Raw genomic sequence first — 24,369 nt, 5'->3', positions numbered from 1 at the left:
TTGTAACCTTACCTGATCTGGAAGGCACTGGATTAGAGAAAAATGCCCTAATGGTCCTCACAACCTTTTCACCAATTCTGTGAACACTGGGTGTTGTTACAATTCTGTCTGCATATTGTGACAGCAGAAACTGCCTTTGTTGGCACCTCCATTCACATCTCTTTTTCTTGAATGGAAAAACACTTTGGAATCCAACTCATTGAAAGCCATGTAAAATATATTGTAAAGTCTTAATTAATTCCCCAAGAGTAGAACATATGTGTTTGATTTATTGCTGGCCCATCCCTACATATGTATATATATGTAAAGTTTTTTGATATGGTTTTCTAATATCAATATGCAAATGTCTGCAATCATAGATGCCTGGTATCCTTTCCAGTAGATTTATTCCATATTCTTTTGATAAACAATTATCTTATTTGATTTAGTACCGTCTCATGACAGCAACACAAATGATGCTTGAATTTGCTGCACAGCATAAAACTACACTGGCTATACAATGGATTTGAATATCTGGACATTGTTTCTTAATAGTTCCAGAAGAGTTTTAAAATGTTGAATACATTTTAAAGGCTGGGACTAATGATAAATGTTTTTCTATAGGATAATTATTTATTGTCATATAATAATCCATTTTATTAATTTCATTAGGGTGGCAAAACAGGTACTGTGGATTCATAGTATGCTACAATCATCAACTTTTCTATTCTTCCTAATCATATCCTTTTGATGGACAGAAACATCTGGCCCAATGTATCCCATTTTGTTATCCAAAACCCAATCCCAGCGAAAGCTTTAGCACACTTAATTTACAATTCCGTCAATTACTAATGTATAATTCAGTTTTCTATTTAAAAAATGCATCAGAATTCTTAGGTGTGTTTTCCTGCAAATGTTTTCTAGTAGTGTGGCAGCATTAAGATATCTATTCTTGATTCAGAATCTGTTCTAAGCTAGGGTAACCTCCTGAGAAACACTAGGAATAGAAAAGGTACAGGAAATATGATAGTTGTCATCTCGTAACATATATCTTCATGAAAAAAAGATATGTGGGAATATTGCATTATTCATGGACTTTCCTGCCCTCTTCAATTATGGGGACAAATGGTTAAACAAGGCCTGTCACTAATTCCACAGCTGCAAACCTTCTCAGTTAATAATAAAGTGTGAGAATCAATAATCAAAAATATATGCTCTCCTAAAGGGGTGGAGTTTGGGTTTTTAGGTGAGAGCAATAAAATAAGGGACAAGTGTTGTCATCTGATCACATATACTGTACATAGCCAAGAACTTTCCTTAGCAGTGGTAGAATTCATTGTCAATTTGTTGAAGCATGTTAAATATCATTATATAATAGAATATGAGAATACTCTGATTACTGTCTGTTTTGCATTAATTTTTAACATAAAGAGACACAAAGGAATTCAAGTTGTTAGAAAATGATGAGATATGGCCACTGAAAAACGGTTATCTCTCCCCCCCCCTTTAGAATTGCTACTGAGTGCTTATGCAACTTTTTACTATAAAATCATATGGTGCATGGGTCGGAAAAGACTTTCCCGACCTTTTAATTTTTATTTTAAAGCTGACATTTGGCTCCAAATTTTATTGAAACTCTCTAATTAGAGGGCCCTTTAATTAATTTCCTGTGTCATTTTCCCAATTTAAATGCTACTTTCCCCCTTTCTTAAAGCTGCTTTTAACTGCAGGAGTAGATACAGAGATGGAAAACTGCAATTTTAAAATTATTAAAAACTTGATCTACTAGCACTTCTTGACTTTCAGAAATTCACTGACTTTTTTCTCTTTCCTGCAGGAGTATATGGACTCAAATAAATACATAGACTATTTGCTAACTCAGCTGGAAGAACAACGCTGGAATGTGTGGAGGTAGGTAGATTTGGCATATACATCAGTAACATGATCTTATTCCTATTTAATCAGAAATAAGAATGTCCACAGACTTGACACTTTAGACATCAATACAGATTTCCCTTATCTTTGCTTTTAGTGTCAAATGTATTGTCAAAAAACCAAAGTTCTTTCTATATACATGAATATCTAAGATCATCAGATATTTGTTGTTAGAAGATGTTGCAAAAATAACATTTTCCTTTCAGTACATATTTATCCAACTAAATTTATGACTCATTCAAGCAATGCATATCAAAATAATTTAAACACATTGCCTAGATAGGTTCCTGCTTTGTACAGTATAGTGAAAAGATTAATATTTCTATTACATATGTTATTTTTGAAAACCTGCTGCACTTTAGTAGGAAAAGGTCATTGATATCCAAAAATATACTATTTTTTTCTTTGAATTTCTAATTTGCAAGTGTTCATTAAAATGAAGAATTGTATATTTTTTATTATGTGAGCAGCTTTTAAAATATTTGTGTATAAAATCAACTAAAATATGAATGGCATATGAATGGTATGTATTAAATTGTCTTGTCTTTGTATGTAGTTTTAGCTGAGACTGCAATCTGCAGATGAATTCTTCTCAGGCAGAGGAATCTAAGTTTATTTTGTCCCAGGGGTTGAAATGTGGACTGAAACACTTAAAATTTAGCTACTGTAGTTGTGTGTACTGCTGAATGGATTAACATACCAGCATATTGACTTTACTTACTTTTAGAACTGTAGCTATCCAACTCTGTACTGCTGCAGAAATGAAAATCATTCTTGGAGTAATATTATCTGAAATGAACAGCTTACATCAGGACTCAGAAATCTCACATTTGGTTCTGGCTATGTATATTTTATTATTTATCCTTTTAAGGACAAAAGCTTCACAAGCATAAATTTTAAATTAGCAAGGTAACATTTTCAGTGCAATCTGTATACTCCTATGCAAGGGTAACTCTTGTGAGCTCAGTGGGGCTTCTCAAGAACTTTGTATAGAAATGCAGGCTTAGAGGGTAATACTAAATGTGTTTATTTAAAAGACTCATTATATTCATTTAGGCTTACTGTTGGTTATATAAGTACAGAACTGGATACTTATAGTGCAGTCTTCTGCTGATCTTCTTGGTAGTAATCCCAAATGACTACAATGTTTTCTTATTCCTAGCTAAATATGACAGGTTTAATCTTCTTATATTTCCTATTCTGGTACATTTTATTCTAACTTCAAGGTCAAAGATAAAATGCTTTCCTATTCTTCCAATGGAAGAAAAGAACACATAAGAAGTTGTATTTGATTCAGCTGTGATGCATTCCCTGTTCTTAAAAACTATGACCCATATATAGGGACTTAGCAACGTTATAAAAACAAGTCTAAAGATTGTAGGATGAGATGAAGTAAATCCAAAGCAGATAAAAAGGTATGATGATTAACAGGCAGGGTATTGTATACATTTAGATGCTGAAATCTGGAATTAAAAAAAAAAAGCAGCTAGAGAGATATCTCATAGAATCTTGGATAATTATTTGATCCAATAAGTAGGTATTTCAAGAAGTCTCTTGGACTATTCTACGCAGCCTTTGCTGTTTGCTGTAGACAATCTTGGTACAACCCTCCCCAGAGCCTGTTATGTTGCTAGCCACACTATCTGCAACAATGAGACACAAGTTTCACTGGGATGACACAGATGGACCCTCATTTAGTCTAACTATGGCCTCTAATTTGGGGTTTCTGCTTGCTAGACTTGATATCAGTGTCAGGGCCCTCTAACCCAGTACCTCTCAACTATTAATTCCACTGATTCAGTGCCTCTAGATTTGATAGATTTGTTGCTATGACTAAGGCCATGACACAAACTGTTGTTAAAAGTATAACACCTATCTATCTATCTATCTATCTATCTATCTATCTATCTATCTATCTATCTATCTATCTATCTATCTATCTATCTCTAAAAATAAAGGGGGAAAACACCTAGGCTGTAAACAAATGATGAAACACACACATGTTCTTTGTGTTGCAATGAATGAATTAATTAATGATCATTAAGAGATGGTAGGGAGAGATAAATAACAGTAAGCAGATAAATATTACTAACTTGAATGCATATCTTTTCGATTTGAAAAAACTTTACTTATTTTAAATCTGTTTTATCAGAAACAGATAAAAGTTGTCTTTGGATACTATTGAACCCAGTTCCTCTCAAGAAAATTTTTGCCTATGCAATATGTAAGAATTGAAACAGATTGAACTAGTCTCTAGGCTAGAGATGGCCATTGTTTAAACATTCAGTTCAACAACAAAGTCTCTAAGTGTTGCAAGTATCTGTTAATTTCAAAAGGTATGAAGAAGAAACCTTGAATATAAACTCCTGGGGATATACAGTATCTAGTAATTCTCTCTGGGCACTATCAGTGGATTATCAAGTGCAGTCACCCTTATCTGCAATGGAAACTGTAATCTTGAAATGTCTTCTATTAGACCTCTGCCAAATCAAATGAGGGGATGAACTAAGCCATGAAGTTGCAGAAGAGCTGTGATTTACTGCTAGATCCTAGGCAGAAAAGGGGACACAGGTGGTCTTTCATTGTTTTTAGCATTCCCATGCAGTACCCTGCACATCACCATTTGTGACAGTTGTCCAACCAATGTAAAAAAACTGGAGGGGGGAGGGGGAAGAGATGTAGACAAAAGGTGATATCTGTTACTTTATTGAATGCTGTACATCAGCATGTGGAATCAGGATTCTACACAATTTTATTATTAGTTCAAAATATACAGAAGAAAAATGAGATTTACAATGTAGAAGGTTTTATAACTCTTAAAGTCGAGATTATATTGCTTATAGCAACAATATAAAGAGAAAACATATTTCCACATAAGTTTGTTGCTTCTTAACTTCTGGACCATTTTCTATTTCTCTATTTTAACCAAGTTCAAAATCATTAATAGCCTTTATTTTCAGTTTCAATAATAGTATAAATGATATAATTTTGCTATTAATATTTTATGTGCCAGTTAATATTTGCCTATCTTACTTGTATTTTTTTTTTTTTTAACCCATCTGTCCAAATACTGAAGTAAAACCTTGGATTTTTGCAAGTTTCTTTGGCATTCTTCTTCTTCTTTCTTTTGAAGTCCAGTCTAATATGTAGAAGACCATGGGAATAGCTGATGCTGTCCAAGGGCAATGCTAGATTGTCTATAGTCAGACAGATGTCCTAATAAATCAGTATAGACCACTTCTCAGACTTCATTATGCCCTTGATTTGTGGCTGCCACAATTTAACGTATTGGGTCACTGGGTACTGAACCTGACATTGAATGATAGCCTCCAGTTTACTCTAGCTAGCTAATAAAAGAGACAGACACAAATTTTGAACATTTAGCTCCTTCAGCATTACTCACAGTCCAGCCTGATTTATAGCAACCAAGATGAGAGAGAGAAAGGAGACTAATAGTGATGTCATGCCGCTCATACAGAATGCCTATGATGCCACATGTAGAACAGTTTGCAAGAAGAATAATATGTGAACAAGGAGTTTTCTTCTCTTCCTCATTTTGGAGAGCTTGATACATTTTGCTTTCTTCATGTGGCATGGCCATCTGTTCTGGAACATAAAAATTTATTGCTACTATCTCATTTCCTGGGGGATACTTATGCTTAGCTCATGTTTCATAACATTTTGTAAAAATAGATCAAGAACTTGCATTCCAGACTTATTTTGTACCTCAGTATTTAGTTACTATTGCAAAAGAAAAAAACATCTTAATCTGTTCAAATCCAACTTCTTAAGGCCTTACAATATCTTCTCCTGTGCTTTTTATAAATTTTATATTAAAACATCAACATAGCATTAAAGTAGAAAGTTTTAAAGCCAGATTTAGATAATTTTGAGATATGATCTATTTCCAATTTATCTGCATGTCTGCCTCTTTCACACACACACACACACACATATATATATATTTGAAAATTTTGATGCTCATTTAGCTGTGTTAGAAATTATTTTCATCTATAAGCATGACAAACCTAATGTTAATTGTATTCATTTCTGTATAATAATATTCAATAACAGAATATTTTTTTACTGAAAGAAAATATCTAGGGATTATTAGATTGGAGGATGCTGTTTCCGACTATTATGCAGAAGTTTAACAAATCATGCAACAGCTAAAATTTATTCCATGTTTAGTGGGAACTTTGCACAAACAAGAAATTTAAAAGCTTATTAATCAATAGATTATTATTTTGCATCTATTTTATTGGAAATGTGTAGCACACCATCAATTCCTGTAATAGATATGATTCTTCTAAATTCATAGAATGGTTTGCTTTTATTTATCACAACCGTTTATCTAAATAACTAAGGAAAATGGGTGAATTATGCTGAAGCCACAATCAGAGGCAGGAACCAAACTCTAGATTTTAAGAAAGATTAAATACAAATCAGTGATGGGGGATCTGTGAAAGAAATTGAAAAAAGAAATAAAGCATTAACCAGGTGGATGAAACTTTTTGAGAAGGAAATCCAACTTCTTCAGGTCTTTCAATATCTTCTTCCATACTTTTACATATAATACTTTATATTAAAATAACATCAACATAAGATTAAAATATAAAGTTTTAAAACTAGATTTAGATAATTTTGAGATACAATACTGCCCTTAAGTCAGTTCACTACCAAGAAAGTGAGATTATCACACAGATTCTGACTAGGCAGTTTTATTGCAAAGAAAAGAGGACTTAGGTTACAAAATCTTGGAAACTAAATATAAGTAACTTGGTTCTCATTAATGAATATGTAAAATGCAATGTGTCCTATTGCATTTCATCCTCTTTCTGAATCTTGGCTTCATGGGGAGGATGCTAATCATTTGATGCCATAAAAATGTCCATCTGTTCTTGTTCTGCAGTATTTTCAAAATGTCCATTTTCATTTCTCTGGGAATTCCATCACATTAGACGTTGTCATCGTTGGTTCTGGATGGGATAGCACTGCCCCAGACAGACCCAGTGCGTAACTTGGGGGTCCTCCTGGACTCACGACTCCTGCTCGAAGAGCAGGTGGCAGCCGTGGCCAGGAGGGCTTTTGCACAGCTTCGGGTTGTGCACCAGTTACGCCCTTTCCTGGATCAGGATGCCTTGCGAACGGTCACTCATGCCCTCGTTATCTCCCAGATAGACTACTGCAACGCGCTCTACATGGGGCTACCCTTGAAGAATATCCGGAAGCTGCAGCTGGTCCAGAATGCGGCCGCGCGGGCGATTTTTGGGGTCCGAAGGACCCATATAACACCTCTGCTCTGTGAGCTGCATTGGGTACCAGTTTGCTTCCAGGTCCAATTCAAGGTGTTGGTTATCACCTTTAAAGCCCTACATGGCATGAGGCCAGGCTACCTGAAGGACCGCCTCGCCCCCACGATCTCTACCTGTCCCACCCGATCTCACAGAGAGGGCATGCTTCGGATCCCCGCGGTAAAAGAACTCCGATTAGCGGGGGCCAGAAGGCGGGCCTTCTCTGCTGTGGCCCCCGCCCTTTGGAACATCTTGCCCCCGGAGGTGAGACAGGCCCCCTCACTCCAGGCCTTTCGGAGGGACTTAAAGACATGGCTCTGCCATCTGGCCGGGGGCAGGGAGGGAAGAAATCAGAACTGGGGTTGGCTGGCCCCTTAGTGGTATGCTGTGGCCCCAGCGGCCTCTTGGATTTCTTAGCTTTTTTATTTTTTAATGTTTGGTTTTATAATTTTTAACTGTATTCATGTTTTTTAGTATGTTGTGAGCTGCCCAGAGTCCCCCATTGTGGGGAGATGGGCGGGGACAAATTGAATAAATAAATAAATAAATAAATAAAATTCAAACGTAAATGTTTATTTTGCAAAGAGATAGAAAAGTGTTTCCTACCTACCTGCAGTTTCAACTGAGGACACCAAGTGTCCTCAGCTTCTCTACTGCCAATGATTCAAAGTGGCATATGTGGGGAAGGAAAACGAGAAGATTAAAAACAACACAAGTGAGATATTTTAATCAAGATTCAAAAAGCTATGACTCTCCAGAAGTTGCTGTGGTTCACAGCTGAAGTTGTGGGCAGCTGTAGTTCAGCAGTATATGTGGAGATTCTCCATCCTAATTTTAGATATAGGTCTACATTTATAATTCAGCAAATTAGCATTTGAAACCACCAGATTTTTTTTTTTTAAAACTCTGTTGAGATAAGAAAAGGCTTGAAGGGACAGGGGGAATTGTAATTGATGGTGCATGGTAAATCTCCATAATAAAGAGGTTTGTATTGGATGTTCTGAACTTTAGACAATATTATAAAATTGTGATAGACAGAAAGTGGCAGAGTTATGGAAATGCTTGAAAAAGAAAATCACTAAGTAGGCATGATAAAGAAATATGTCACAAGACTGTTCACAAAACCTTCTGATCTGCTTAACTTCTGTTATGACACTATGCAGTCCATAATTCTTTGCTGGAGATAGTTGCAATATGCAATGGTACTGAATGGATTAAACCTGCAGGGTGGATAGCTAGTGGTCCAACCTTTCCCAGAAGCCCTCTGGATCTTCATGGACCTGCTCCCTGCTTTGGGACAATAGCTTGGTAATTCCAGCTGCTACCAGTTATCTTCAAGGAGAAGCCTCACCCAATCCAGATATGTGAGTGAGGTAGGACTCTCTCTGGCAGTCTAAAGGCCAAAAAGCAAAAAAATCACTTACATTAACCTCCTGGCTATGTAACACAGAAGTGTGGTGACTACAGGATAAACCAATCTCACAGGAATTAAACAAAATCAAGCTTTATCTTAAAAAGTTAAAATGCAACCATCATGACCCCCCCCACCTCTTTCTAACTTTATATATTAAAATGCAAACATTCAGCGTGAAACAGCTAATTTTTAATCATATCCACATCTCAGGAATACAGCTGCTGACAAATTAATTAGAAAAGAAAAATCCAAAAGAAAATAGAAAGCTCTGGACAAACAATAGGATGTCCCTGGTCTGCTATAAATGAATTGCTTTCTGCTCCCCCCACCCCCAAGTACAGTTCACAATGAGAGAGTTAAAAATATACAGAACACAAAAAGATTCTGAAATAAAAACTATAACTTTATGAACTTATACTGAGATATTAATATAGGTCAATATGTTCAAAAATTCATATAAAACTACAGATATTCAAAAAAATCTATATATCCAACTTGCTATTTTGATATTATTTTAAAGAATAAAAAACAACAATGATAAAATTGATTATCATGTGAGCACTAAAATTAAATAAGGAGTTTTTAAAGCATAAAATTAACAGAGTAGGATTCCTAATAAAATGAGACTGTTATCTAGTGAAAGCACTTAGAGTATACTGTTTGCAAATGAGTGATTGCCAAGTACTAAAACATATTGTAAGAATTCTCTGTAGTGGAAAGAGCTAAAAATAACACTCCTTGCGCCTTCCAAGAAAAAGGACTAATCTCTAATCTCATGAGACTATGAGACACAGCAGATGAAGAGAGAAACTTAGATTTTCATTGCCATTAATACCAGAGTCCTATGGAGGGAAAAAGATTGCTGTTCCAGATATGAGTTTGAGTGCATCTTCTACCTAATTCATTTATTCCCTTGGGAAGGAATTCCTCAAGAATATGACAAAACACAGCCAAGGACAAACCTGACAAAAAATGAATACAGATGATGATTTTAAAAGAGAAAGTTTACTTGAAAGCTCTTCCAGAAATGACTTCCTGGCAGTAAGTAAGGAGATCTAATTTTTCCTCCTGGATTTCTCAATGAACAGGAATGTCCAAATGATGCTTTTAAAATTATAAAAGTGTAGTTTTACAAGGGCCTAGTGGGATTTGTAAAACGAACAAAACAGTCATATTCTGTTACATTTCTGAGGACTATTCTACATTGTACCTTTAAGATACTTGATTCTCATGAATAAACTGGCTAAACATGAAGCCAGTTTAAGAAATCCTATTCAACTCCTTTCTCTGCTTTGGCCATAGTGATGGTCTGATATTTATCACAGTCTCCTGAATGGTGGATTCCCCTGCTGCTTAACCCTTCCCACTCATGCCAGAAAAGGAGGCACCAAGTGCTTTCTTTTAGAAGGGAGGCTGTTGAGGACAGGTGGTTTTTAATAAAAAGCATTTTGTATGGTTTGCCCTATTGATTTCCCCTTGTAACTGATACCTTCATGTATGTGCAACCACCTGTGGATTGGTAAAAAAACACAAAACACGGCTGTTTAACATTTTTCTTCATTTACAAGGAGAAAGGGGCAAAACTCTTGTCAATTTTAGCTGCCTTTTTTTTTTTAAACCTCCACATTTCTTCATTCCATCAGTGGCCTTATAAAGAAAAAGAAGGCAGGCAGGCAGGCATTCTTTCTTCCTGTTACTTGATCTAGAAAGAAACTGACAGAACTCTTGTCAGTTTCACCTTTTTTGTTTTTAAGATCCACAATTTCTCTATTCCATCAGTGAGCTTGTTTAAAAGGAAAGAAATGCCGGACTCCAACTGATGACCTTGTTTCAAAAATAAAGTGGAGAGGAGGAACAAATGGCCAGAGGGCAGAGGCATTTCTGCTACTGCATGTGGTAACCTATCGGAGTGGAGGTGTTTGCCTACAATGAAAAGAGCACAGCAGGCAAACTGGACAGCAGAGATTGTGCTAGGACAAGTCAGAAAACAGTACTTAATGAGTACCAGGAAAAGGCAGGCAGATGTTGCCTTCCCGGTGGGCTGTGGATTGGTAGAGGAAAAGATCATGCATTTTTTGCCTCAAGAAATCACCAGTGGACGGTACTCATGCTGGGATCAGCCCTGAATTTCTCAAAGAGCACATTTAATACCATCATGTCATAACTGTAAGAATGGAAGAGATCTCAAGTGCTATTACTTCAAATGCTTTCAGGGAGTACTATTCAGAATGCTAATGCTTTCTCTGACAGCAGGTTTCTCAAAATGCTGAATAAAGATGCATGTTCTATAATTCCTCTGAAATTTGCTTTTTGTAAACGTTTGTTTCATTGTATAGTTTACAACTCTTTTTATTCAGTCTAATCAGACAAGGAATAGATCAAATAAAGCTGCAGGGTGAAATAATCTTACTAGAGAGTGATGGGGCTTACTTCATAATAATCAGGGACAGGATGGCAGTTTAAGAGTTAGCTAAAGCAGGCCTGAGGAGAAAGGGAAATGAAATACAATGTTCTATGTTAGAGTTTAGCAGCTGTACGATATGCATGATCCAGACATGTTCCTCCTTTTTCTATCTACTATATTGCAATGTATTTAGCAATTATAATATTAAAATATTAAATGTGGCTATTGTACTTGAGACTGGGAATCAAGCAACCAGGACATTTGACTGAATATGAATTACATATGAATCCATTTTCAGCATGCTGGGTGACCTGATATGTTATTGACTTCAGTGGACTGTTCAGCATCTCATGTAATTATGCAGAAAATTATAGAATGAATGTGTAACACCTCTTTGTAAAAACCTCTTGGTTTTGATTCAAGCTGAATCAAAGAGTACAATCTTGGATAGGGTTGATAGAATGTGACATGATGGATCATCCACCATGTACAAAGCTCATGCAATTAGGAAAGGATGGGAGGGGGCTTTGTTGGGGCTTTCAGCCTTAGAGATTTCCCTTACCGGCCCCCATTTAAGCTAATGGGGAGAAGAATTAGTCTGCTATAACTGTAGGGATGTCAGGAGACAGAGGACCTTGGATCAGAAGATTCCCAGTCACACCTGCTTCACAGTGCCCAAAATGCCCTTTTAGCACCTACTAGGTAGGGATATTGCCAGTGGTAGGTCTATACTTTTCTCTGCTGGGAAGGCAGATTGCCAAGCATGACAGCCATCTGACCTGATTTTATTACTGTGCTGTAAGGGAAAAGCAGTCATGAGCTTAGACGTTATCACTGATTTTAGTGTATACGTTTGACTCCTGTATTCTTCCTGCTAGTACTGTTTCCGTAGATCTTTTCAAGGCAACTGTTGATATCCACTGAAGAAATCGTGTTATACATTTATTAGATATGTTATCAGATTATAACAAATGTACATTCCATTTTCAGTTACAGGTTTATCAGAAGATTTTAAAGAAAATCACTGTGGTGAGAGCAGAATCTATTGTAAACATTAACTCCTCTAATATACACATTTCACCAGAATTAGAGTACTTTTCGAACAGGACAAAGCAAACTTGAAATTGATTTATTTCTTATAATTTTTTAAAAATTATGACAGCATACTTGAGCAAAATGCATTCTTTATTTTTGTATTATGGAATAAACAGTCCCCTACTAAGTTGGTAGGCACAAACTCCAGTAGGGAAGTGGGAAGATAATTTCATAGACATGCCGGTGTTTGTTTAAGCTAAAGTATATAAACAGATCAGAATGTATTTGTTCTATATTTGCTTATTAAACATTAAATATGTGATATTGGGGAGCCTGCTTCATTTTTATTGCTTTCATTCTGAGAAATGAACTCTTTGTATTCAGGTGCGCTCAACTTGAAAAGTTATTAAGGATTAGAAAAAGTCATCTTTGATTTTACCTGATCCCATCTGTGTAAGACAGATGGTTATTGTCTGGTACTTTTGAACTATAATCCATGGTTCAGATGAAGGGCAGTGAGCACAGCAGTTATATACAACTATATCACTGCATGTGTGAAAATACAATTTGAAAGAAAGGAAACATGAGCGTCCAGCATTTTAATCTAGTTTAGGGATTCATTACCAAATGACATGACTAAGATCAACAAAGCAAACTAAAATGCAAATATATTGCATACTTTAATACAATGACTATGTGAAGCTCTAAAAATATACTCTTTAACAAGTTCATAAAGAAAAGGATCAAATACTTTCAAAATTACAAAACACCCACTCCTGAAAATAGAAAAGAGAAAATGTTCCTTTCTTTTTATAGATCAATTTTGTTATGCTGTTGAAGATATTATTACAGAGTTTCTTGAAAGTGATGTTAAAAAAAATATGCATCAAACACCTTGTTTTTAAAATCTGTTGATCCAGATATATTATAAATGGAGCTACTGGGTGGCGTTGAGGTGCAACAGCACAGATTGTTTCACCAAATCCATATCACTGAAAATTTTTAACATCAGAGGACAAGCATAATTCTGAGAATGGTGTTTGGCCTATCTCTAGATATCAAGACAGACAGGAATTGGGAAAAGCGGATTTTATTTTGTTGATGGAAACGCAGTCATTTGCAATTGTGCTGACTGTTCTCTCTCTCATGAAGCTAAAGCCCGTTGAGGGAGATGGGCGGCATACAAATTGAATACATACATACATACATACACACATACATACATAAAGTCAACCTTCAACAACTGCTGTTCTTACTCAGACAAAACAGGGGAATATATCCTTTACTGCACATGCTTTCTCTTTCTGATTTCTGAGCACTTTGGTCAAGATTTATGAGACTATCATTAAGAAGTTTTCTGCCTTCTAAATCTTTGGAAATGCTTTAGATCTAATTCTGTTGATCATCAGGTACATACTGCTCACTGAAAAGGTGCACTGATTGCCAGCAAAGAGATCTGCTTCTTGAGTTTGTTGTCAAATGCCTTTCTGCATTTACACTTTCCCCATGGGAAAAGACCGCAGTGACCTGAAACAGAAGCAACAGAGGCAGGAGAGGGATCTGGAATGGGGACAGCAAATATCATGCTGCTATATAGTCTTTCATGCTGATATATTTGGGATGTGCTTTAACTTAGAAACCCCAAGAGGAAATAGCTATATGAACTTTCTTACCACGAAAGCAGTATTTTTAAAAAATAAAAGGCACATTATAATCAGCTAGAAATGACCCTAAGCCAGCAAGCTGCTATTATCAGCATCTATGGGACTTTGACAAGTGACTACACACTTGTACTTTTCTTTGAAGTTGTAGCAATGTAATTATAATTTTTAACGCAAAACAGATATATGTACAAAGGTTTGCCAATACACTATGAATTCAAGGATGATCAGTATGAATTCAAGAGAACAAGAATTGTAACACATTTGTTGCTGAGTCCTTCTCCTCCACACGCACACCTACAGTTGTGTGAAAAAGAAAGTACACCCTCTTCGAGTTCTATGGTTTTATGTATCAGGATATAATAAAAATCATCTGGTCCTTAGCAGTTCTCAAAAGTAGGTAAATACCACCTCAGATGAACAACAACACATGACATATTACACCATGTCATCATTTATTTTACAAAAAGAAAGCCAAAATGGAGAAGCCATGTGTAAAAAACTAAGTGCACCTTATGATTCAATAGCTTGTAGAACCACCTTTAGCAGCAATAACATGAAGTAATCATTTTCTGTATGACTTTATCAATCTCTCACATTGTTGTGGAGGAACTTTGGCCCACTCTTCTTTACAACATTATTTCAGGTCATTGAAGTTTGCAGGCATTTGTTTATGCACAACTCTCTTGAGGTCCTGCCACAGCATTTCAATCAGGTTGAGGTCTGGACTTTGGGCCATTGCAACAGCTAGATTCTTTTCTTTTTCAGCCATTCTGTTGTAGATTTGCGGGTATGCTTGGGATCATTGTCCTGTTGCATGACCCAATGTCGGCCAAGCTTTAGCTGTCGGACAGATGGCCTCACATTTGACTCTAGAATACTTTGGTATACAGAGGAGTTCATGGTCGATTCAATGACTGCCAGGTGCCCAGGTCCTGTGGCTGCAAAACAAGCCCAATTCATCAATCCTCCACCACCCCTCTGCTTGATGGTTGGTATGGGATGTTTGTGCTGATATGCTGTGTTTGGTTTTCGCCAAACGTGGCGCTGTGCATGATGGGCAAACATCTCCACTTTGGTCTTGTCTGTCCAAAGGACAGTGTTTCAGAAGTCTTGTGATTTGTTCAGATGCAACTTTGCAAACCTAAGCCGTGCTGCCATATTCTTTTTAGAGAGAAGAGGCTTTCTCCTAGCAACCCTTCTAAACAAACCATCCTTGTTCAGTCTTTTTCTAATTCTACTGTCATGAACTTTAACATTTAACATGCTAACTGAGGCATGTAGAATCTGAGATGTAACTCTTGGATTTTTTGCAATTTTGCAATTTCTCTGAGCATTGCACGGTCTGACCTTGGGTGCATTTGCTGGGACATCCACTCCTGGGAAGACTGGCAACTGTCTTGAATGTTTTCCACTTGTGAATAATCTTCTTCACTGTAGAATGATGGACTTTAAATTGTTTGGAAATGGCCTTATAACCCTTCCCAGATTGATGGGCAGCAACAATTGCTTCTCTTAAGATCATTGCTGATGTCTTTATTCTTTGGTATTGTGTAAACACACACCTCAATGCTCAAGATCAGCAAACTCTTAAAACTTTGGCTTTTATAGAGGTAGTCACACTTGCTGATGAACAATCGATCAAGGGCATTTGATTAGCAGCACCTGGCTACTACTTAGCCTCTTCATACCTATGGAACCAGTAAGGGTACATATTCATTCATTCATTCATTCATTCATTCATTCATTCATTCATTCATTCTGTCTCTCTCTCTCTTGGTGGAAATGGTAAAGAAAAGGAAGGAGGGGGAAGAAGGAGGGATAGCACTATATATTGTATTTTCATTGCTTTTTCAATATACTGCAAAACATCAGTTTGTCATTTTACAACAGTGTTGCCCTCTCTCTCCAAGCACTTTTTAAAATTGATACATACATATAATATCTATAGGTGGACAAAGGAGTCATCTAGATGGAATTGTCTGGAGGTTGAGTCATGGCAACTGGACTTTTCTTTTGGTTTGATACATTTCGCTGCTTGTCCAAGCAGCTTCTTCAGTCTATAAAGTCAGTTGGGGGGGGACCCCATAAATCTCTTCCAGGGTGGCTGTGTTTCTCACTAACATGATGGGCTCCGTGAAGGGACAATAGGAGATGCGATGAGTAGAGTCTTTGGGATGTAGATGTCTTACTCCTAATCCCTCACTCAACCCCAAGGGGGTTGTTAAGTGTTGCCTCCCTGGTAAACTTGTGAAGTGGTCTTAATCTTCCTGGGGACTGATGAAAGGGCAGCATGAAAAATGGGAGACAAATTGTGTCTGAGGCCTCCACCTCTGTTGAGGGAAGGATTTTCCACTTTGCCATAAATGGATTCCTTCACTCCTCTCTCAAACCACCTATCTTCTCTGTCTAAAATGTGAACATTATTGTCCTCAAATGAGTTTCCTTTAGATGAAGGTAAACTGCTTATTCTGGTCCTGTGTTGTTGCTCCTCCTGTGCTGGGCCATCCTCTTGTGTAAAGGCTGTTTGGTTTCTCCAATGTAGAGCTCTGAACACTCCTCACTGCACTGGATTGCTTTTCTTATGTTTTGGTGTTCGATCTTTTAAAAATCAGAGTCCAGGAGGTACAGGCCTTCACAGACCATATAAACACCATAGACTCAAACATCAAGTTCACCAGGGAAGACACCAAGGACAACAGACTGGCATTTCTAGACTGTGAGGTTCTAATTGGGACCTGTGGCAAGCTAGAAATAGGGATTTACAGGAAACCCACACACACAGACCAATACCTGCAGTTTGACTCCTACCATCCACTGCATCACAGACTAGGAGTCATCAGGACATTACATCACAGGGCAGAAACTATCCCCACTTCCATAGATGCCAAAAAGAAAGAAAACAGACACCTGAGGTGTCTGACTCTTAAGGCCTGTGGGTATCCAAACTGGGCCTTTATTAAATCTAATTCTAGATCGAACAAAAAAACTGCAGACAGAGCTGAGACCCAGAGTCAATAGAAGAACCTTGTCATTCCTTACATGGCTGGTGTGTCAGAGAAGATAAAACAGATATTTGGAAAACACCACATACCTGTTTTTTTCAAACCCACTAACACACTGAGACAGAGACTTGTACACCCTAAAGATCGAACACCAAAACATAAGAGCAAAAGAAAAGTTCAGTTGCCATGACTCAACCTCCAGACACAGATAAACAGTATTTTCTAACTCCCTTTATCATACTATAATGTACAATGTTTGCAGACATTTCAAATTTTGGGTGTCTCTGATTTCAATTCTTTGGTCAGTTCTTTTTCTCCTTAAAACCATGCTCTAGTTACTTAAATTTACCTTGCTGTATAATATATAGTATGTATGGAAGCCATTCATAATTAAATTTGGTTAGACATCTGTTGTGAATATATGCTGTTAATTTTGCTATTACTGCATGTTCTCAGGCATGTATTTGCACACTCATGTCTTCTTGCCAAAATTAAATCCTTAACAAGTTGGGCTCAGCCATTCATTTATTTCTCAGACACTCCATGCCTTTGTTAAGGATCTCTTATTCCAGCTTTGCCATCATCATTGCCAAGTGTTAGAAATCAGACATGCCTTAGGAGGAGAAATCTTTGGGTATCACTCAGTTTGGCTGTCAGTCCTATGTTATGTGAATTTATAATCTCTGGAATGACCTCTGAAAAGCATTTTATCATGCCCAGGCATCCCTTCAAGAAACCATAAAGGTGGAGCTGGTTCTATAGGTAAAGCATATTTTTATGGAAACCTGTCTAGCTCCCTATTCAACAGTTGCATTAATTCTCTGGCTATGTTCCCATACTATGCTTAACCTGGTTACTGAATTAATGCATTTTATGGTTTTGCGCCATATGCACAAAATTCAATTATCCAGTTCACACAACACCCCCCCCAGTTTTTTTTTAAAAACCCACATCAAAATAACAAGAAAAACCACTTAGGCAAGTTTAAAACTAGCAATCTTACCATGTTGTGCAAATGGAGTTGCTAGGTTTACAACTGACTTGTTAAATATGTTGTATGAATACAATCTTTGAGAAGCAATGTCGTCTTTCACTGGGGCTCTTCGTCTACCCAGTTGTTATGCACATACAGTTGTTATGCACATACAGTGCATGATAATGAAACAGTGCCATTCTTTAAGCAAGCAAAATTCCAATTCCTTAGGTTGCTCCAGGAGTGTTGATTCTGACATGGCATATGTATTGGGCCCTGTATGGCTTCACAATAAGACACTGGTCTTTGACTGATCCACAAATCTAATGCAGTTGTTTCTTATCTGGGCTATTCATCCTTGGTGTCCAGGGTTAATTGTTAACTGGTATTTGGTGTCATGCTTCCAAGAAATTAGTCTGATCAGCTGATAGAAACATTGTACTGATACAGAGCGGCTCATGTGCGGAAGCCTCATGATGATTGGAAAGACTGTTCCTTCATTGCCATGTCCTGCAACAAAAAGTATATTGCACTGGCTAGCTTGAATGTGGTGTGATTGGTATTGATGTGGATATAGCAACAAGCATGCTTGATAAAAGTGATTTTTGGAAGTAGCCTGAATAGATGTACCAGGATGGGTGATGAAATCTTTGTCTCTGAAAATGGGTGCTTTCCAGTGATGTGCTGACAAATCTTAAACACACAGAAAGTGATACCTGTGTACAACCTTAGCTTCAAACACATAGGAACATAAAAGATACATGTCTGATGCAGTGAAACTTCCCTAGTATTTTTATTTATGAATCTCCCTCTTCTCAGTTGTTCTAGAAATGAAAGGTGTGTTTCATACTGTTGTATTGTGCTTGAAACTATTTTTGCTTTGTATTCCAGCAAGTAGAACTGGCTGTTTATATTACAGTGGTATAAATGTTTGTGTTGTAGCTCTTGGAGATAATTTGTCATTTTTGCATCTTGTAAATGAAATCAGGAATGCATTTGAAAAGTCTTGCTCAAGGCCTAAATTCATACATATATATCATAAAACTATATAAATGTTATTGAAATGGATTCTTGTAGAGATGTTTGCAGGTTTATAAAGCAGTATTCATCACATACGTCATAAAACCACACACACACACCAACAATTCACTCATGTAAATGGCTGCACAGAGATGAACAGGAAGATTTGCACAGAGTTTTGGCTTTCATACAGACTGGTTCAATTGATAGAATGCACATCATTTATTCTTAAAATTAAGAGAGCATCTTTTAAAAGTTCTCTATTAGCTTCAGCATTTTTGTTTCAGTCTGAAATATTGTACATGTCTTAGTAATTAATTTAAAAGATTTGATATACAAGTCAAGTCATTCACTGGTATGACTGAGACATACCGCCCTGACACATTTAGCCAGCACTAATCAGAAACAAAATGGCTGCCTGGGCTGAGTGCTCAGGCTGTATTCTGATGCATTGCCTTGCTAGGATTCAAACTGAGGTCCTGTCAAATTGAGAGCTACCTTGTTCTCCCTGCTTGCTTTGCTCTACCAGGAATGGGTTTGTTGTTGTTGTTATTATAATTTTATGTGCATGTAAATTGAAGCCCAAAAGATTTTCTTTGACAGGCTCATCATATCTCACATTCATTTAACAAAGTGATAAGCATTTATTTTCTATCAAGATATTATTTTACAGATGCATATAAAACCTTCCTGCATCTTCTGATTTTTTTCTGCTAACGTAATACTTATTTAAAACAGGAATAGCTAACACCAATGGTAAACATGCTTGCAGAATGAAGGTGATATTATATCGGGTGACTTAGTGCAGTTCACATAAGTGTTTTGTTCAACAAAATCTAATTGTTATGGATGCCACCAATTTATTTTTGTTTCACTGGTGCTTGAATGTAGTATTATTTATTTGTTTCTGAAATTTACACGCCTCTCAATTCCTAAAAGGCTCTGGGTGGCTTGCTTATTTATTTATTTGGGGTACCTTTGAGTCAGTTTTGACTCCTGGAGACTACCTGGACAGGTCCCTGCAGTTTTCATGGCAAGGTTTTTCAGAAGTGGTTTGCTATCGCCTGCTTCCTAGGGCTGAGAGAGGGTGAGTGGCCCAAGATCACTCAACTGGCTTCGTGCCTAAGGTGGGACTAGCACTCACACTCTCCTGGTTTCTAGTCTGGTGTCTTAACCACTACTCCAAACTGGGTGGCTTACCACAGTACAAAATAAAGAATTAAATAAAGTAAAATAGAAAGAATTAAAAGAAGAATGGGGACCCCCCCGAACCACAAAACTCTGTGACAAACAATGACATATTGAGAAAAACAGTCCTAGGGGCAACAAGTATCTCATCTCTTCCAGGGAGGGGGTTCACCATACCATCAGTTCCATCAGTATCGATAGTTAACAGCAAAATGGTCTATTTAGAAGTAAGTTTCACTGCATTCAATGAACTTTATTCCCAGATAAGCATTAGGACTCAGTGGAATTAGAATTAGACTGGTCATTTTTCCTTTCTTATGGTCTTCCCTTCATTTTTAGATCAGATTCATGTTTTTTTCTTTAATATCCCATTTTTTGTTCTGGAATTCAAGGGAATGTACATACTGCTCCCTCCTCCAATTTTTCCCCACAACAGCACCATGATGTAGTTTGGGCCCAGAGAACATGAGGGGCCCAAAGACATCCAGTACATTTCTATGGCTGAGAGTGGAATTGTATCTGGGTCTCCCTGATGCCAATCTATCATCTTAACTGCCAGTCTATCATCTTAGCCACTTTCCAAAATTTCTGTAGCTTCCAGACTAATTGTTGGGTCCCTAATGGAATGTAGAAGTTACTGATAAAGATTTGCCATAGTTTAATAAGGAGCTCTGTCTTATAGGCAAAATTTTGTGACCTGTGTAGAACCTATGAAAAAGGAGATAGAATTCTTAGGGTGAAGGAAATTTATAGTGATGAAACTATAAATTATATAAAGTGAAAAAAATATCTAAAAGAAACAGCGACAAACCATTGTTGCCAAGAAAGCTACATGGACATTTAAGTTTGTTTGACTTAAAAGCAGACCATGTGAAATGTTATAAATTTACCTTATTAAAAGATAATCCACTGATAAGAACAAAATTGATTATACTCAAGGGCCAATTCTTGTGTTACTGAGGTGTTTCCATGTGGCTAGATCCTACCCACGCTGGTATAAGTAAGGACTTTTGGTATGCCAATAATTTTTTCCTCATATCAGCTTTGTCCTTAATTGTATGGAAATGATGTTAATTAGGCTTTACAGATCTTATCAACCAAACAAAACCAATTGCATTTGGTAGGGCACTTAGGCAACATCTTTCATAAAATCCATGCTGACTGAGTGTAATTGCATTTTGTCTTTAAGAAAACTGTATTAATTGAGTTCTACATCAGCTTTTCCATAGCTGTACTGAAAATCAATGTTGGGCTAACAGGTTTAAAATTAACAAGTTTGCTTTTGAAATATAGGTATTGATGATATAGCAAGACTTCATTGTAATATTATGTCTTATTCTGTCACAGGTTGAATGTATTGCACATTCAATTACAAACATTAGTGCTGATGGACTGAGGATCAAGGAAACTGTATTCTGTAGTCATAAACCAGCAGGTCACTTATGCCCATTCCTAACTCCATTGTGTTTATGCTAAGCATGCTTGAGGGAAGTGGAAGGGGGATTATTTATGTCTTTAAATTTAAATGCATGCTTAAGTGATGGGTTGAACTGGAGCCTACATTATTCTACTTCTTTATTTATGATTTAGCAACCATATTTCTGCCAACTAATCTGGATTATTTCCCTCAATTTCCATTCCTTTTCCATTGTTAATGTCATGCGTTTCTCCACAAAGACGTATACTTCTAACTGATGGGCATACATGGTCTCTTATCAACATGTTTTTTTTTAATGTGTATTTTATACTGAGAGATGTCCTATGTATTATCACACTGAGAGTGTTTTTTGAAGTAGTTATCAGAGTGGATGTGATGGATAACATAGACCCGTATGATCTATGTGTTAAATCGTATTTGTATTTAAAACATGAAATTAAATATATGAATGCAATTCATGTTCTTTTAAAAATGTAAATAACTATAATTGTCGAGCAAAAATGTAGTGAATAGGGAGAAGAACACTTCTCATCCCAATACCACTAGAGAACAATTTTTCTGCAGGCTAAATTTTGTGTGTGCATCTAGAGGCATTCTAGATTCTTTCCACTTTCCTCTGACTGTATTCCTGTGTTTTCCTTCTTGAATTGGATCAAGCCTAAATTAGCTTGCTTTAAGTTTGGGCCACTTCAAGGTCTGTCTTTCTGCTTTCTCGGTGATATAATTGGAAATAAAGTTAGTCCCAGATGCCGCTCAGTGCTTCTCTTACTTTCAGAATGTAATTTATGCTATTCTATTTCTTTAGTTAGAAGTTTTTTTTTAAGGACTGATGATTTCTGATAATCATCTACCAGAGGTGCAGTTGTAAGTCTCCTCCACTGTCAGAATTTGACCCAGATGACTTTTAAGATATTTTCTAACTGCTATGATTCTAAGCAATTATTTCAATTAAAACATTTTTATAATTACTTAGCAAATTATCTGGCTCAGAAATCCAAGGAAATCACAATGGCCAGAAGTCTCAGATGTTAGGATTCCTTATTAAGATTTCAAGGATAGGCTTCTGTACTGAATTTCAACAGTTTGCTGTAACAATTTGTTACAGCAATGATTAAGCTAGACCAATGATTTAAGCAGCAGCCTGATTGTCATCCTAGTAGAATGCTAGCTTTGGGCTTAGTTTGCCATTTAAGAAGACAATTCTTATACCAAAGCAGAGTGCAAGATTTCTAAAAGGGTTGCTACATTTATAATCTACAGTATGCAGTTTCCTCTATATCACTGGCTGTTTGCCCTTGCTCCCATGCAAAAGAATAGTCTCTGGTAGCTTAACTACATAGTAAGCCAATGTATATCTTAGGAATCAATCTGAAGTGCCTTATTTAATATTATCATTTAAGCTGTCTATTTTCCATCTGTCTCTACATTTGTTGTGAACCTTACATTTTCTAGGTTGTATAAAATATAAACTGGAAGTGATGTTTGAATTATCTGACATACTTGAGAGTTCTGTCTTTCCTTTACTAAAGTCCTTTCCTTTACTCAAAGCATACTCCATTTGTATTTTTGCACATGGACTATCCATCTGACTTCTTCTTTATGCTTTAACAAGAGAAAAAAAGTCACCTCAGAGCCAAATTCTGCATGTATGTGTATATCTGCATAATCCACATACTTGACTTTCTGCAGGTATAATCCATTCTAGAGACATCTGGGTACACATCATATGCTAAACCATAATGTAATTTGCTTGTTTGTGATTTATCATATGCAGCCATTTTGGTTTGCAAACTAGACTGTGTTTGAATGTCTTGCGTGATCCAGCCAATACTGGTTTATTCAGTAAACAACAGTTAAGCAAATTATGGTTTAGAATCTTCACACAAGAACTTACTTTTGTTCTACATACTTATGTTCTAACCATTTTTGTACTGACTGGGATACAATATGAGCAATTCTAAAATACAAAAATAACAACTATCTAGTGGTATATACCACTTAGCCCCATCCTCATGAATGCTGCAGTTACAAGTAGTCCTCACTTAACATCCACTTGTTCAGTGACCGTTTGAAGGTAAGATGGTGAGGCATGAGGGGCATGTATGACTGGTCCTTGTAGGTGCGGCCATTGCAGTGTTCCTGCGGTTATGTGATTGTGATTTGTATGTGAGCTTAGTGATTGGCTCACAATTATGACTTTGCAGCATCCTGTGGTCATGTGATTGCCATTTGCAACTTTCACTGCTGGCTTCCAACAAGCAAAGTCAATGGGGAAGCTGGTAGAAGGTCACAAATGGCAATCACGTGACTGTGGGAAGCTGTGACCATGTGGGATTCACCTAACAATGGCAACTGGGACTGCTGGAACTGCTATTGTAAGTTGGCACAGTCACGTGATGTCACACCTTATGACCGTGTTGCTTAGCGATGGACTTGTTGGTCCCAATTACAGTCTGTAAGTGAAGATTATCTGTATATGCATATTTGAGCATAACCTCCATTTAATCCAATGGAATGTCTAGATAAAGAAGGGACCACTAAATATGGAGTACAGGTTATTTTTTGTGGAACTTATTTATATAATACAGATGGACTCAGAGTATAGGATTTAAGTTTCAGGTCTTTCCTGTCAGGCCAGTTGGCAAAAACTTTTTAGTATTTTGAAATTCTAGGCTTCAAACATATTCCTAATTCCAACCAAAGCTTTCTTTTGTACACTTGCTGCTCTTCATTATAGTACTAAGTTACCATGCCATGTCATCAAAAACCAAACAAAAACAATGCATTTGGGGACTTCCACTTGCTCCAGAAATAGAAAAAGCTTGGTATAATTACACCAACTTTGGTTCTGCAGAGCAAAGGAATAATTGCATTTTGTCATTAGAAAGTGGTGTTCTGCCAGAGTCTGGAGGCAGATGAAGCTCTTGCTCTCTCTGTTAAGATTAACTTGACTACGGGGAGGGGGGGTGTGTGTGGCGGGGAACCAGAGAGTCCTCTTAGTTTCTCCTGATCCTTGTCTCTTC

The 24,369-nt window shown here is 36.9% G+C and overlaps 1 protein-coding gene across 3 annotated transcripts in view; it reads left to right on the top strand.

Moving 5' to 3' along the window:
- The window catches only part of NCKAP5 (NCK associated protein 5), a 680,918-nt gene that overhangs the window by 222,871 nt on the left and 433,678 nt on the right, over positions 1-24,369 (top strand). For all 3 annotated transcript variants that reach the window (XR_015797191.1, XM_088146486.1, XM_088146485.1), the window contains exon 3: positions 1,817-1,890. Coding sequence is in view for 2 of the 3 variants with exons in the window: in XM_088146486.1 (XP_088002612.1) it covers positions 1,817-1,890 (74 nt within the window). In the remaining variant the exon portion in view is untranslated. The remainder of the gene's footprint in view (positions 1-1,816; positions 1,891-24,369) is intronic.

Source organism: Python bivittatus, unplaced genomic scaffold (assembly GCF_059951505.1).
Source record: "Python bivittatus isolate LINGU-HERP-01145 unplaced genomic scaffold, Pbiv_v1 ctg000480_np1212, whole genome shotgun sequence".
Lineage (NCBI taxonomy): Eukaryota > Metazoa > Chordata > Lepidosauria > Squamata > Pythonidae > Python > Python bivittatus.
Note: the sequence above shows the minus strand (reverse complement) of the source record. Positions and strands in the feature narration are given on the sequence as shown.